Below are 16,608 nucleotides of genomic sequence, written 5' to 3' on the forward strand. Positions count from 1 at the left end.
CTTCTTCCATTCTGTGGGTTGTCTTTTCACTTTTTTCAGTGTCCTGTGATACACAAAAGCTCTACGTTTTGATGAAGGCTGACTTATCTACTTTTTCTTTTATTGCTTACGCTTTTGGTGTCATATCTAAGAAAGCATTGCCAAATCCAAGGTCATGTAGATTTGAAACCTCACACCTGGTCTCAGATTGGCCGAAACAGCACAACTCAGATCAGATTGGGACTTGAACTCAATCACACCTCAAATGGTATTCAAACCCAGCTAAAACTCAGATTGGGACTTGAACCCATGGGCTGGGACTCAAACCCACTTGTCTTTTAACTGAAATCGCACGCCTGGTCTTAGGACTTAATGAAGCTCAGATTCTCTTTGCCTCGGCGCAGAAGGAATTCAGTGAGAGGCAAAGCAATAGGTAAGAAGTAGGTTCATTGAGAGAGACACATGGAGAAAAAGGAACCCTCTTGCACTGTTGGTAGGAATGTAAATTGATACAGCCACTATGGAGAACAGTATGGAGGTTCCTTAAAAAACTAAAAATAGAATTACCATATGACCCAGCAATCCCACTACTGGGCATATACCCAGAGAAAACCGTAATTCAAAAAGAGACACACAGGGACTTCCCTGGTGGCACAGTGGTTAAGAATCTGCCTGCCAATGCAAGGCACACGGGTTCGAGCCCTGGTCCGGGAATATCCCACATGCCTTGGAGCAACTAAGCCCGTGCGCCACAATTACTGAGCCTGCGCTCTAGAGCCTGTGAGCCACAACTACTGAGCCCGTGTGCCACAACTACTGAAGCCCATGAGCCTAGAGCCCGTGCTCTGCAACAAGAGAAGCCACTGCAATGAGAAGCCTGCGCATCACAACGAAGAGTAACCCCCACTTGCCGCAACTAGAGAAAGCCCGCGTGCAGCAACGAAGACCCAACGCAGCCAAAATAAATAAATTAATTAATTAATTAATTAGGAAAAAAAGAGACACACTCCACACAGAGTGTGGACCATCTCAGAAGGTGAGCGGCCCTGGGAGATACACATTCCAAAGACAGAAAGGATTGAAAGTGGCCCCGAAATATGCAGTGGTTAGTTTTTATGGCCTGGGAAATTTCATAGGCTAATGAGTGGGAGGATTATTCCAATGATTTTGGAGAAGGGGTGGAGATTTCCAGGAATTGGGCCACCATCCACTTTTTGGCCTTGGAACTGTCATGGCACCTGTGAGCATGTTGTTTAGCATATGCTAATGTATTACAATGAACACATAATGAGGCTCAAGGTCAACTGGAAGTCGAATCTTCTGCCATCTTGGGCCTAGTCGGTTCTAACCAGTTTATGTCGTATCCACAATGGCTAAGTCATTCTTTTAAAGGTTGTGCCCTGCTCCCTTCCTTCCTGTTTCAGATTTACCTCCATGTTTTCTTTTTAGAGTTTTACGTTTTAGCTCCTACATTTAGGTCTTTGGTTTTTTTAACTTTTTTTTTAATTGTGGTAAAATATTCCTAACATAAAATTTGACATTTTTAAAAGTACAGTTCAGGGCTTCCCTGGTGGCGCAGTGGTTGAGAATCTGCCTGCCAATGCAGGGGACACGGGTTCGAGCCCTGGTCTGGGAAGATCCCACATGCCGCGGAGCAACTAGGCCTGTGAGCCACAACTACTGAGCCTGCGCGTCTGGAGCCTGTGCTCCGCAACAAGAGAGGCAGCGATAGTGAGAGGCCCGCGCACCGCGATTAAGAGTGGCGCCCACTTGCCGCAACTAGAGCAAGCCCTGGCACAGAAACGAAGACCCAACACAGCCAAAAATAAATAAATAAATAAATAAAAATTAAAAAAAAAAAAAAAGTACAGTTCAGTGCCATTAAGTAGATTCACATTGTTGTGCAACCGTCTCCAGACTTTTCATCTTGCCAAACGGAAACTCTGTACCCGTTAAACAGTAACTTCCCATTTCTCCCTCCCCCCAAGCCCCTGGTGTCACCGGCAAAGCCCATGAACAATTCTCGGGAAATAAAAATAGAATCTGGGTAATAAAATAAAGTCTAACCTTTTTTCCTCTTTTCCTCTGTGCTTAGTCTAGTTTCACTCGCTCACAGGGGGCCACCTGCAGAGGCCGTGCACCCGGCACTTCAGCCCAGAGTTCCTGGTGCAAAATGGCTGCACGGACACCTCAGCTCGGTGGGCCACGTGCAGAAGTGCTGCACGCAACACTCAATTCAAGATGGCGGCAGGGGGCTGTGTGCAGAGATGCTACGCCCAGCACGGCTATCTGGAGCCGTGAGCAACACGCCTGCGCCAGAACCGTGAAAACCCCGCCCCCTTCCCACTGACGAGAGCCCTATAAAGCAGCCCCGCTGAGGGCCTATTGGGGAGGGCCTAATGGAGAGTACTCTAGAGGAAGCTCGCACCTCTCCGTTCTTTGATCAAAGAATGAAGCTTTCCTTTGCTGCTGAACCAAACTCGGTCTCAATCTTTTGGCTCAAGTGACACCAGGTAGAGGGACCCCTGTTGGGGCCCGACTAGAAAGGGCCAGTAACACTGGCAAGCGCCATCCTACTTTCTGTCTCTATGAATTTGACTACTCTAGGTACTTCTTGTAAGTACAATCATGCAACATTTGTCCATTTGCATGTGGCTTATTTTGATTAGTTTAAAGTCATGCAGGTTCATTCATGCTGTAGCACATGTCAGAATTTCCTTCCTTTTTAAGGCTAAATAATATTCCATTGTATGAATAGCCCACATTTTGTTTATCTCTTCTTTTTTTTTTTTTTTTGCCTCGTCATGTGACATGTGAGATCCTAGTTCCCCGACCAGGGATCGAACCCATGCCCCCTGCCTTGGGAGCATGGAGTCTTAACCACTGGACCACCAGGGAAGTCCGTATCCATTCATTTGTTAATGGATACTTCGGTTGTTTCCATCTTTTAACTATTATGAATAAAACTGTTATGAACATTGGTATACAAATATTGTTCAAGTCCCTGCTTTCAGTTCTTTTGGGTATATACCCAAAAGTAGAATTTCTGGATCATAAGGTAATTCTATGTTCAATTGTTTTGTGGAACTATCATATTGTTTTACATAGTGGATGCACAATTTTACATTCCCAGTAGCCATGCACAAGGGTTCCAGTTTCTTCACGTCCTCACCAATACTTACTATTTTCTGTTGTTTGATAATAGCCATCCTCAGGGGTGTGAGGTGGTGTCTCATTGTGGGTTTGATTTGATTTCCCTAATAACTAGTAATGTTCAGCATCTTTTCATGTGCTGTTGCCCATTTGTATATCTTCTTTGGAGAAACGTCTATTTAAGTCCTTTACCCATTTTTATTGTTTTTTGGTTTTTTTTTAAATTTATTTTTGACTGCATTGGGTCTTCATTGCTGCCCGTGGGCTTTCTCTAGTTGCGGTGAGCGGGGGCTGCTCTTCCTTGCGGTGCACGGGCTTCTCACTGCGGTGGCTTCTCTTGTTGCAGAGCACGGGCTCTAGGCACACGGGCTTCAGTAGTTGTGGCGTGGGCTCTAAGAGTGCAGGCTCAGTAGTTGTGGCGCACGGGCTTAGTTGCTCTGCAGCATGTGGGATCTTCCCGGACCAGGGCTTGAACCCATGTCCCCTGCATTGGCAGGTGGATTCTTAACCACTGCGCCACCAGGAAAGCCCTTTTTTTTTTTTGGCCACACAGTGCAGCACACAGGATCTCAGTTCCCCGACCAGAGATGGAACCTGTGCCCCCTGCAGTGGAAACGTGGAGTCTTAACCACTGGACTGCCAGGGAAGTCCCCTTTACTCATTTTTAAATGAGTTTTTGTTGCTGTTGTTGTTGTTATTATTGACTTGTAGGAGTCCTTTATATATTCTGGATTTTAATCTCATCAGATATATGATTTACAAATATTTTCTCTCATTTTGTGGGTTGCCTTTTCACTCTGTTGATAGGTCCTTTAAATCACAAAAGTTTTAAATTTTGATGAAGTCCAATTCATCTATTGTTTCTTTTGTTATTGTTTCTTGTGTTTGGTGTCATTTTCAAGAAATCATTGCCAAATCCATTGTTATGAAGCTTTCCCCTTATGTTTTCTGCCAAGATGCCCCTGTTGCTTACCATAGGAATGGATTGCTATGGTGATAAGAGCATGGGGGAGGATTATTAAGGAGGCTGCAAAGTGGAGAAGCTTATACACTGTCCAGGGCTGGAGCTAGCACACCCCTTCTCACAATACCACGGTGTACCCTAAGGGCATGGAGTGTTCCAAGTTCTTCATGTCAAACTGGTCTCTGATTTCATTGCCATTCTTGGGCAACGTGGAGTGCCCAAGACTACTGTGCGGGAGGCTGAGTCTGGGGGTGACTGCAAACAAACTGCCAAGCAGCTGTAATTCCTCTCCCAACATTGAGAAAATAATTCTCAAATAGTTAAAAAATGTATGGTGCTGAAACACCGGCTTGGGTAGCTGGGTTTGAATCTTGGCTTCCCCTCAAATGTGCTATGTGAGCTTGAGTCTCAGATTTCTCATCTGTAAATTGGGGCTAATAACATTCCCTTCTTATAAGGTTACTGGGATGGTTAGAAAAGGCCAATAAGGTACATCACCCACCACCTGGCACATGGTAAGCAATCAGTAGTGTTGGCTTTTACGGTTATTACTGGGCTGCTCACCCAGCCTGCCTTCAACTCCAGGACAAGGGCACGGCTAGGCGAGCCCATCCTTTCTGGTTCCTTGTCTGTTCTGTGGCTGCCCCACCCAACCCTCTCCTTGGGTCTCTCCAGAGTGCTGAGTCACGCTGCCAGCCTCTGCCCTGTGGCTGTGCTTCTGGTATGACCCAGAAGGTGGACGGGTGAGGGGGACTCAGGGCTCTGGAGCCAGACATCCTGAATTCCAATCCCGGCACCACCACTGAGCAAATGACTGTGTCTCTGAGCCATACTTCCCTTACTTTCCAGGGATGACTATATTTATTTCTCAAAGCTGACACAAGATTAAACAAGAGAGTGTAGATGGGGCAGCAGGCCGACACAGGCGCTCAGTAAATGATATCACATTTTTGCAAGGCTTTATTGAGTGTCTGGGGAGCGCAGTCTGGCCTGGTGGGCAGGGGTGAATAGGAGTCAGACACGAGGCAGGTGATGACTCCTCTGCATGATGTGCACTGGTCCAGCTGCTCCGAGAGTGCAGAGAAGGCACCTGAATTCTGCTGGGGGCTGGGTGGGGAAGGAGCCTAGGGAAGGCCTCCCAGAAGAGGACTCCAGGAACCTTGAGGGGGCACAGAGCAAGATTGGGGAGGGAGTCCAGGCTGAGGATACAGCATGAGCAAAGGCAGGGAGGCAGGAAGGAGCTTGATGAACTGGTGAGTTCGGGTTGTTGGGTGGACAGGGGTTAAGGTGTATCGTGGTCAGGTCCCAGAGGGCCTTGTCAGCCACCACTGACAATGGTCCCTCTCAGAGGAAAATGGGGAGACAGTGAAGGGCTTATGCAGGGAAGGATGTGATCAGATTTTCATTTCAGAAAGATTTTTCTGGCTGCTCTGTGGAGTTTGGATGGAAGGGGGTAACAATGGGCATAGGGAAACTCATGGGCTCCTTTCTAATAATCCAAGCAAAAGACAACAGAGGCCCCAACTAGGGCAGTGGCTGTGGGGAGGACGAAGTCCAGAAGTATTTAGAAAGCAAGCCAGCAAGCGGCAGAGCCAGGATCTGAACCCTGGTCAGACCACCTCTTTCTGCTACTCCAGACGGCCCCACTCAGCCTGGGCCCGGTGAGCTTGGCTTCTTGGGTCTCCACCCGCGCTGCATTCATGAGCAGAATGCTGAGGGGCCGTGTTCCTGCTTTCTCGGGGACAGAGGCACTGCTGGCCCAACACCGCCCTCTGATGGCTGAAGGTGAGGTCACCATGGTCACCTGAGTGCCCTGCAACCCAGGCCCGTTGCAGCCGTCTCCTCTCTGAAGTCTCCAGTCAAGCTCCCGTGCTGTCTGCACAGATGGACTTGGGTTCACATCTTACCTCCTCCTCTTTATGTTGTGTGACCTGACAAGTCACTTCCTGCCCTGATCCTCACTCTCCTCTTCTGTAAACTGGGGATGATGCTTCAGCTCAGGCCTGGTGCACAGTAGGTGTGGAGTGGAATTGGTCCCTTCACGTCCCACTGAGAGGCACAAATGTCCAAGCAGCTTTGTCCAGACTCTGGGCCGCTAACCCCCACCCCAGGAACCCAGCTCCTTGCTCTGTCCCACTGTGTGCCCTGTGCCCCAGGCTGGCCTTCCCTGGCGGGGGCCCACCTGCCCACATTGACCCTCTCCTCCCGCAAGAGGCAGGGTAGGGGCATTGCTGGGAGCTCACCCGGGTTTACCTGGCTCCACCTCTGCCATTGCACACGGAGTCTTTGGCAAAGGCTCTCCCCCTCGGTGAGCCTTGGTTACTGGACCTGTAAAATGGGGCTATAATTCCCATCTCCTTCAGGGTTGCATGTAAAGGGGCTGTGCAAACTGTAGAATGCTGTGCCATGGAACTCTGGTGAAGCCGTGACTGTCCCACAGTGGTGTCCCCTCTAACCTGGACTCTTGGAAGGTGAGCTGGACTGGGGTGAAAAGTTGGGGGGCAGGAGAGCCTTTCCGACTGCATTGAAAAAACCCCTATAGGTCCCTCACCTGCATCCCCCCCCCTCCCACCACCAGAAGATTGTGGGGCTTTCCAGCCAGAAGATGTGCTGGGACCAGGAGGCCCCACCTCCATTCCTCTGGACAGGTGAGGCCTGGGTATTTCCAACCACCTCATTCTGAGTAAGAGTTTTGATCTGTGGTCTCCTGCCAAGATTCTGCCATTCTTTCCTGACAAACAACATGGCTGTTTTGTAACCTGCCTTATAAAATGGTTTTATTAATAATTATCAAATGTGTACACACAGTAGTTCACAAAGAAATCGTAAACATCAGAGAGCGTCGCCCAAGAGCCCTTCTGGCACCCCTCCAGCCTCAAATACCCCACAGCCACCCTCACCCCATTCCTCAGTCTGGAAGGCTCGTCCGCACCTGGTCACCCTCCCACATCTCTCAGTTCTCCCTTCAAGGGTCCCTTCCTTGGGCAAAGTACATCTGATTCCCCATCAGGCTTCTTTGCTGGGAGCTCCCCTAGAATTTGGCTCCTGCCCCTCCAAGCACACGTGGTGACGACACGCCCACTTGATAATCATTGGAGTCACTTCTGCCTCCCTCAATATAGGCGAGCTTCCTATTAGCAGAGTCGGGTCAGCCCAGTCTCCCCGAGGTCCCCAGGGCCTGCAGTACCTGGTGCTGGGCAGACACTCAATAACCGTTGATGAATGAATGGATGAACAAAGAAACAAGCTTCGGTTAAACAGCTCCTTTCTGGCTACTTCCTTTTTTTTTAATTTATTATTTTTTAAATTAAAAAAATTCTTTTTTGGCCTTGCCACGCAGCATGCGGGGTCATGTAGGATCATAGTTCCCTGACCAGGGATCGAACCCAGGCCCTTGGCAGTGAGAGCATGGTGTCCTAACCACTGGACCGCCAGCCTGGGAATGGGGGAACAAAAACCTGGAAGAGTCATCTCCTCAGGATTCCCAAAGTGGGGTGGTCCACACATGTGGACAGGCTGGGAGCCCTGATGCTGAGCCCACGGCTGTTTTCCAGTTGTCTCTTACTTAGCCTGTTGAGTGCAGTGAGGGGGCTTCCCAGGAGCTGAGTCCACGGCTGTGAACCCTGCTCTCCACCATGTGTCTCTGCCCTTGTATCCACACCTGGGGGCCACTCATAAGATCCAACACCTGAAACCAATGTCCCTGGTGCCTGTGGGATCTAGGAGCTAGCACAGACTCCCACACCCTCCCTGAGATCTGGAAATAGGAGCAAACAGAGAGGCCAGACTGGTAAGAGATGTCAGATCATTTCTCCGCCATGAGGAGGAAAATGACTCCAGTGAACCCAATAGATCTTACAGACGCCGGCCTGGAGGCAGGTGAGGCTCCCACCCTCGGGCACCAGGTGGGTGTTGTGGCGCTGGCTGGGCAGAACCTCCATCATCTCCCCGGCCCGCTACCGCTCCCCCGTCTTGGTCTTCAGGAAAACCCCGAAGCCAATGTCCGCCTCGTCCGATGAGAACTGCCACCTGCAGGGGACAGGGCCCCACTGACAACCACCTGCCTGGGCTCCGGGCCCCTCCCAACCATGCCCAGGTGTGGAGTGGCCGCCATCCCTACCTAAGCACACAGCCTGGGAACAGGATCTCGTTCTCCACCTGCAGGGAGGAGCCTCGGCCCACGGTCACCTGGTGCTCGTACTGCACCCTCACCTGGTTGCGCAGGTAGTAGCTCCTGGGCACCTTGCCCCCGTAGTTGATCTGTGGCGAGGGTGGGTGAGTGGGCACTAGACCATGGCCGTCTCCCCTCCCTCCCCATCCTCTGGGCACCTGCACCTTGGTCAGGCACTTGGGGTTGCCATCGGGGTCAGCCATGATCCCCCCAGACTCCACAGGCAGCTGGTCAGGGCTGATGAACTTGGGCAGCTCTTGCTTCCACTTGTCTGTGGGGGCAAAAGTGGGGTTCCATGTGGGATCAGGGAGGCTCAACTGAGGACAGTTGGGCCAAGCCCAGGGCTGTCCTGTGCCATATGGCTCCCTCCCCCTATTTCCCACATCCTCCTGGTGCCCCTGGGGACGGACCCCTCCTGGCCCCTCTGCCCTCTGGCATGTGGACACATTGGCCTCAACAGTTGATGCCATAACGGAGTGGGTCCTCCAGAGCAGTGGGTCTGGAGGAGTGGGTCCCTGAGCCTGGTGCCCTCGGATGCAGGAGCTGTCAGGTCTGCAGAGGGGCAGCCCCCAGCTCAGGCTCGGGCTGCAGAGGAGGCCAGAGCTGCTCACTCACCTCCAGGAATCACCACCTTCCTGCGCATCTCCTCAGTTATGTACGGCTTGATCAGGTTGAAGGCCACTGGGAACAGCTTGGAAGCCGAGAAAGGCACTGTTTCAGGGTCTCCTGGGGTCTCAGTTCCCTGCCTTGTTGCCTCCACATCCCCTGCCCCCCACTCATGCATATCCCGGGCTGGTTCACTCACCTCTCACAACAATTATATTTTTCAAAATCTCAGGGTAATTTGCCTCAGGTGCTGTGAGAAACTGTGAGGCCAAACTCAGGTCAGTGCACAAGCTACAGGTGCTTAAATGCTGCCCCCTTAAGGCCCCCAAGGCCCCCCAGACACCCAGAACCCACCCAGACAAGAGAAGCCGCTGCTTTCCAGTTTGTTGGGTCCCAGTCACAGACCCTCCTGAAGCCACTAGTGCAAATTCTTGACAGATTTCAAGGGGATGACCCCACCTACTGCAGAGTAAGAAAATCCCCCTCAGGACTCTGGAAGGTTCCCCTCCATGTGGTTTAGACAATAGTTCAGCTTCAGAAACAAAACACTTTTAGCGTAAGAAAGATTCAAAGTTGCAAGACATGCCTTTTTTTTCTTAATTGGGATAGAATTTACACACCATAAATTTTGCCCTTTCAAAGTGTACGATTCAGTAGTCTTCCGTCTATTCACAGAGTGATGCAGCCGTCACTGCTGTCTAGTTTCAGAATGTTCTCACCACCCCAAAAGGAAGCCCATACCCGTTAGCAGTCACCACCCCCACCACTTCCCTCTCCCTGCAGCCCTGGGTAACCCCCAGTCTGCTTTCTGTCTCTATGGATTTACCTATTCTGGATATTTCATATCAATGGAATCACACTATATGTGGCCTTTTGTGTCTGGCTTCCTCAATTTAGTATGTTTTGATGATTGTTAAAATTTTTTAAAGTTTAGGTTCTCTGCTATCCTGGGTTGAGCAGAAAGAAAAGAAAAGGCAGGCTGGCTGCCCCGGGAGCCCAGGTCTTGTCAGGGCCTCCCTTCCCTCCTTAGGGCTCTCAGAGCACACTTGCTTCCAGCCGCCTCCCAGAGGAAGCAGCAAATAGGATGGGGGGAGGGGCTCAAGCCAAGGGCAGGGGGTGGGGCCTGTAGGGAGGAGCGGGGAGGGAGTATGAGAGGGAAGGGGATCCACAGGGACCCTGGCAGGCCTGGGGACCATGTCCAGCAGGTCACCTGTTGTTGTGACCTGCTGGACATGAAATGGTGACATTGGGGTGATGAGTATGACTTAGCACAGCCCCAAGAGATTGTGGGTTTGAAAATATCCCTGCAAACAGCAAGTAAGGAGCTGCAAACCTGTGGGCAGAGCGAGGACCCCCCCATACACACTCCACATCAGCAAGCGAGGGGCAGAGGCCCAGGAGGGTGGAGACCCTGCCCCCCTTGGTGGGGTTCCCTCACCTCCTGGGCAAACTCCACTCCTGGCTTCCACAGATGCCTCTGGCTCAGCCCCTCGAAATCAAAAACAGCTATGATTTTCTCCACTTTCTTCCCCAGGTGCAAGGGAATGATGGGAAGTGAGACCCCCATGAGGGTCAGTGGACCCCACACCCCACCAGAGGTGGGGCCGGGCCTGAGCCCAGGGCACTGGCCTGGCTTATCCCGGCTCCGCCTGGCGTGGAGGTTTCATGCCAAGAAGCCAGGTACAGGGGGATGGGGCCATCCCAAGGGGCACCCTTCCCACATCTGTCCATGGGGAGGCAGGTCGCCGTGCCTCAGTTTCCTCCTCTGTCCAGTGGGGCTGAAATACCTGTCTTCCTCCATCAAATGAGGCCACAGAGGGCAGCGTGGCCTGGTGGGTGGAGCTGGGCTTTGGGGGCAGTGAGTCCCAGCGTGGACCACTTAGCGGGTTACTGGCCTCTGAACCCTGTGTACGCTCAGAGGTGCTGGGAGGAGCCGAGGAGACCAGGGAGGTGGGTTCTGGGTGCCCAGTGCCGGGGGCTGCCTTGGAGGGTGCCAGGCTGCGGCTGCCTGGGGGGCTGGGAGGGCCCCGTGGGACCCTTACCTCCTGGCTCTGCTGCTCACACTCCTGCAGGAGCAGCTCACAGCTCTGGAACTCGGCCCTGAGCAGCTCTTGTCTGGAGACGGAGAGGAGGAGGCCCCTGAGGTCCAGGCCTCTGATGATGTGGTACCACACGGGGCTGCCCTCGCTGTCGTGGCCGCAGATGCCGTTGGCGTTGTACAGCCTGACAACCTGTATGCACGAGAGAGAGGGCTGGGGAGGGGGTGTGGGTTTGAGGGAGACCTGGGTTCCGAGGCGGCTGGGGGCGCTGGGGGTCTCACCTCTGGGGGCTGCCACGCAAGGATGTTGTGCAGATCCTGTTGCTTCCTGAAGTTCACATGCTACAGAGACATGGGAGGAGCCGAAGACCCCTCCTGAGCCAAAAGCCTCTGCAGGGACCCAGGGACACTAGGCCAGGCCCCTCTGCCTACAACCACTGAGGGCCTGCCAGGACATCTGGGGCTCCACGGGCACAGAACTGGGGATGTGGACAGGAGGGGAATGGAGGAGATGTGGGTCTGACATGGATGAGGAGGGAAAAATCTCAGAAAGGAACAGGTGAGGCCTACAGGTGCAGCTGCTTCTCCCTGCATCCTTCCACCTGCTTACCACCCTCCATTCCCCACATGGTCTCCCAGGGAGTTCTGGGAGTCAGACTTCACCCCCCAGCTTCCAGTCCTCCTTAGTCAAAAACCTAGACTCCTACGGTGGCCTGCAGTCCCCCCACCCCCGCCCCCACCATGGGCCTGCGCCACCCACGCAGCCGCATCTCTCCCCTTTCTCTCTACAACACAACCTCCTGTGCTCCTGGATTACTCCAGCTTGCCCACACCTCGGGGCCTTTGCACGGCTGTGCCCTCAGCCTCTGATCGTCACCTGCCTGCCTCCTTTCGGGCACTCATGCCACAGCCAAAATGTCGCCCTTCAGCAAGGAAGGCCTCCCTGACCTCCCTCACTTCCTTCCATCCCACTGTCTTTGTTACACTTTCCACTCTCAGGAATCGTCTTGTCTACTTATTTATCTGGTTTCTCTTCTCTCTCTTTCTACCACTGCACTCTCCCCAGTGCCAGCACCGGCTAGACTCACCTTTGGGGCTCAATAAACAGTCATTGAATGAAAGAAAGAAAGAAAAAGAAAGGAAGGAAGGAAGGAAGAGAGGGAGAGAGGGAGGGAGCGAGGAAGGAGGGAAGACAGGAAGAAAGGAAGATCTCAGAAGACTTGGGGTAGGAAACAGGGCCGGCCGGGGTGGTGTTGCCCTCACCTTCCACAGCATGTCATCGGATTTCTCCAGGTCAAAGCTCCGAGCTGCAACAAGGGGACAGACTATTGTTGTAGAATCCTGGGGGCCTGTTCCAGGTGTCTGAAGAAAGAGGCCCCACTCCACCCTCCCACCCGGCTTTGCCTCCTCTTGCTCAGAGTGTCCCTTTCCTGACATGGGGAACCACAGTGTGGCAGGGTAAGAGCTGAGGTACCCAGAGCCCCAGGAAGACTTGGGTACAGGCCCCCTGAGTCCCTGGGCTGATGGCAGTGGGTGTGCCCCTGGGCAGGCCTTGGTGATGGTGGTAAGCGGAGAGAGAAGCCACCACCCAGGAGGAAGATAGGAAGAGAAAGTGTCCAGAGAAACAGCACATCGAGTCCCTGTCACGCCCAAGGCCACTGCCAAGGCCTTGGGGACCCAGCTGTGCCCGGGGCCCTTTTCCTAATGCTCCAAAAAAGTTGTTAAGAGATCAGACCCTGGGACTTCCCTGGTGGCGCAGTCGTTAAGAATCCACCTGCCAATGCAGGGGAGACAGGTTCGAGCCCTGGTCCGGGAAGATCCCACATGCCGCAGAGCAACTAAGCCCGTGTGCCACAACTACTGAGCCTGTGCTCTAGAGCCCGCGAGCCACAACTATTGAGTCCGCATGCTACAACTACTGAAGCCCGCGCGCCTAGAGCCCGTGCTCCACAATAAGAGAAACCACCACAATGAGAAGCCCGTGCACCACAACAAAGAGTAGCCCCCGCTAGCCGCAACTAGAGAAAGCCCGCGCGCAGCAACGAAGACCCAACACAGCCAAAAATAAATAAATAAATAAATTTATTAAAAAAAAAAAATAAAGACAGTGCAAAAAAATCTCAGCGATCATTTTTATATTGATTACATGTTGCAGTGATACCAATTTGGCTCTGTCAGGTTAAATAAAATATATTATTGGGAGTTCCCTGGTGGTCCATTGGTTGGTACTCGGCGCTTTCACTGCTGTGGCCAGGATTCAATCCCTGGTTGGGGAACTAAGATCCCGCAAGCCGTGCTGCATGGCCAAAAAATAAATAAATAAAATATATTATCAAAATTGATTTTACTTGTTTCTTTTCCCTGTTCTCATGTGGCTACTAGAAAATTTGAAATGACATATGTGGCTTGCATTTGTGGTTTGTGTTATGTTTCTATTGGACAGCGCCAGTGTGGAGTCTGGCCACCAAGACCCTCAGAGTTGAGAAGAGACCCGGGAGTGCAGAGCTCAGAGGGACCTCAGGGGCCTTGGGGGCTACCTCTCCTGGGGCAGAAGGAGAAATTGAGGCCGGTGTAGGGCTCTCTCCCCCACCTCACCTGGGCTAGCGTCCTCTCCTGCGATGGGCTCAGCTCACCCTCTTGCCCGCTCATTCCCCCTACAGTGGTGGGTATGGGGTCCAGCTGGCTGGTCCCGAGTGCGGGCCCCACTCTGTGGCTCCCTGCAGAACACCTGTCTTCTGCCCAGCTGGCAGCCCCGCCCATGCCTACCCCTGCCCAGAAGCCCCACCTCTTCCTGCCAGGCTTCTTGTCCCTACATGGCAGGGTCCATTCCTTGCTGGGTGCCTAAGGCACCAAACCTTGACCTGACTGGCCCAGATTCAAATCCTCATGCGTGAAACTAGGACAGCAATGCTTGCCCCACAGCATGTTGAAAGTGACACCGCCTGTTGTCACGCACACAAGGGGCTGCTCTCTACCCTGCCTCTCAGTCCCCACCCTCTACGCCTGCAGTCCCATCAGACGCTTCCTTGAGCCAGGAAGGCCACCACTCACACCCAACAGAGGTCTGAAACCACTGTCATTGTGCCCCGACATGTCCCAGGCTCCAATTACCACCCCGCGTGTTGGGAGCAACTGCCTATGATTCATCACAGCCTTTAGGGCATGTGGCATCGGGGGTGAGGAGAGACTTCCCAGACCCAGACCCAGCAGGTGGATGTGCAACCCTGAGCTGGGCCACACCTGGCCTTCAGGTGAGGGGTGACAGGAGACTCCTGGCTACAGTCAGCTCCGCCACCCCTGGACAAGCAGAAAGCCAGAGCCCAAGACGAGAATACGTGGGATCATGCTGCATGAACGGGACCTGCACACAATAGGTACTTGTCTGGGATAAGCACTCCAGTGCAAGGAGCTTATTCCGGAGGTGATCCGGGGAAACACAAATAGGAGAGTGAGGAAGTGAGATAGAGGTGGGGAGGTGGCTGTACAGGGAAGTAATCAAGAAAATAAGGACAAGTCGATCCCAATGGGGATAATGGGAGACAGTGTGGAACGCTCACCTCAGAGTCCCGCCCAGGGTCTGAGGGTCTTTAGACACCTTTGCTTGAGGGCTGCTCCAGGGACTGACAATCCTGCTGGCACCTGTGGCCCTGGAGGCTGGAGAAAGGCCTCGGGGGCTGGTGAGGTTGAGGGGATAAGGGCAGGGGACACAGGCAGGGCACCAGCAGCTTCAGCTCTAATCTGGGACCATGTGTTGGGCTTTGTGCCTGCTTCTCGGCCAAAGGCATCCCTGCTCTGCGAACCCCTTACTGTTCCTCCTGGAGCCTGGAAGACGGAAGTGGAGTGCCCGAGCCATGCAGCAGTTGGGTGACAATCAGGACTGTCTGAACTTGGAGGTTACTCAGGACTCTGTCTCTCACATGCCGGCACCAAGCAGAGCACACACCTGGGGCGCCTCGCTGAGCCCGAGATGCTCCCTCCTTGGCCTTGCACGGGGGTAACTGGAGTGGATCTGCCTCTCCTGTAGGGCGAGGTCTCCCTAGAACCCCACAGACCCATAGGCTAGAGCTTTAGCCACAAGGGGCAAGTGTGGGCCACCCTCCCCTGCTCCTTCCTTGGCCCAGGCCCCCATCCCTCTCCCTGGTTCCCCACCCCAGCACCTCTGAAGCCCACCTTTGAGTAGTCCTGTGCCTCCTCCAAAGCCTCCCTTGGCTCCTTGTCACTCTCAGGAGAAACTGCAAACTCCTTAGCCTAGAGCGCAAGAAGATCGTTTGCTGTCCGTGCTGAGCGGATTTCTCCTGCTCTCCTCGTTATTCCAGCCCCCTTGCCTCTCCACTATTACCTGTCCAGCTTTTTCTTACCCTGTTCCCTCTCCCTGGAATGCCCTTCCTTGCAACACCCTGCATCCAATCCCTGCCTCTCTCAAGGCCTATAATCAAAGCCCTCCTCTTCTGCAAGGTCTTTTCTAATTGGTTCTACTTGCTGGGAAGTGAGTCCCAGTCCAGTGAGTGCTGCGGGCACGGGGCCTGCGCGCAGTAGGCACTTGTCTGAGAAAAGCACTCCCACTGTGGCACGCTGTACACAGTAGGTACTCAATAAGAGTTTGCCAAAGATGTGATGGCAAGGGAAGCTGGGAGCGGCCACCTCTCCTTTTTCAGTTCTTATATGGCTCTCTGTGCTCGCAGGTGCCCAGGGCCACCCACTCTCCAGACTCCCTGCCTCTACCTGCCCCTGTCAAAACTTACCTGACCTGTGTCCCGCCCCAGTGTCATGTGAGCTTTCAGCTAATGAACTCATTCCAGCACTTGTGTGCCTTGGCTAATCTATTATCTTTCCCAGGGACATAGGCCCCAGTCAGTAAGGACAAGTATGAAGAAGGCCCTCAAGGGCAAAATAGCTCCCTTTCTCCCCTCTGCCCTATTTTCACTCTCTCTTTTTTACCTGTTCCCTCCCTCCCTCCTTTCTTCTTTTTTTTTTTTTTAATTTTATAGCTACTTTATTTATTTATTTATTATTTATTTTTGGCTTTGTTGGGTCTTCGGTTCGTGCGAGGGCTTTCTCTAGTTGCGGCAAGCGGGGACCACTCTTCATCGCGGTGCGCGGGCCTTTCACTATCGCGGCCCCTCCCGTTGCGGGGCACAGGCTCCAGACGCGCAGGCTCAGTAGTTGTGGCTCACAGGCCCAGCTGCTCTGTGGCATGTGGGATCTTCCCAGACCAGGGCTCGAACCCGTGTCCCCTGCATTAGCAGGCAGATTCTCAACCACTGCGCCACCAGGGAAGCCCCCTCCTTTCTTCTTTTCTCTCTTCTTTCCTTCTTTTCTTTCTCCCTATTTCCTTTTTTTCTGTCCTCTTTTTTTTTTGGCCACACCATGTGGCATGCGGGATCTTAGTTCCCCAACCGGGAATAAGACCAGAGACCCCTGCAGTGGAAGCACAGAGTCCTAATCACCAGACAACCAGAGAATTCCCTTTCCTCTGTCTTTCAACATTTATTAAGAACTGACTGTGTGCCAGGCACTGGTCTGGGCACTGGAGGCCTATTGTTTCCATAAGACCCGGGCCGCATCCTGGAGGGCCTCGCAGACAAGCAAATCCACAGCTCTGGCCCTGGGCGAGCAGAGCTGAGATGGGGAGCCTGGTGGCCCTAAGCTAGCTTGGGGGCTGGGCTGTCAGGGAAGGGCACCCAGAGGAAGAGGCAG

The 16,608-nt window shown here is 53.0% G+C and overlaps 1 protein-coding gene across 1 annotated transcript; it reads right to left on the minus strand.

The window, feature by feature from the left end:
* Nucleotides 1–3,261: 3,261 nt before the first annotated feature.
* Nucleotides 3,262–16,200, minus strand: LOC309610710 (putative SEC14-like protein 6). The gene is given in 10 exon segments (XM_082353900.1): nt 3,262–8,052; nt 8,056–8,125; nt 8,217–8,356; nt 8,432–8,538; nt 8,883–8,978; nt 9,073–9,133; nt 10,312–10,407; nt 10,916–11,320; nt 12,175–12,218; nt 13,449–16,200. Coding segments are annotated over 10 exon segments (1,398 nt in total). The 5' UTR covers nt 13,672–16,200; the 3' UTR covers nt 3,262–7,896.
* Between the last annotated feature and the right edge of the window lie 408 nt (nt 16,201–16,608).

Source organism: Balaenoptera borealis, assembly GCF_965194805.1.
Source record: "Balaenoptera borealis genome assembly, chromosome: 14".
In the NCBI taxonomy this organism is placed as follows: Eukaryota; Metazoa; Chordata; class Mammalia; order Artiodactyla; family Balaenopteridae; genus Balaenoptera; species Balaenoptera borealis.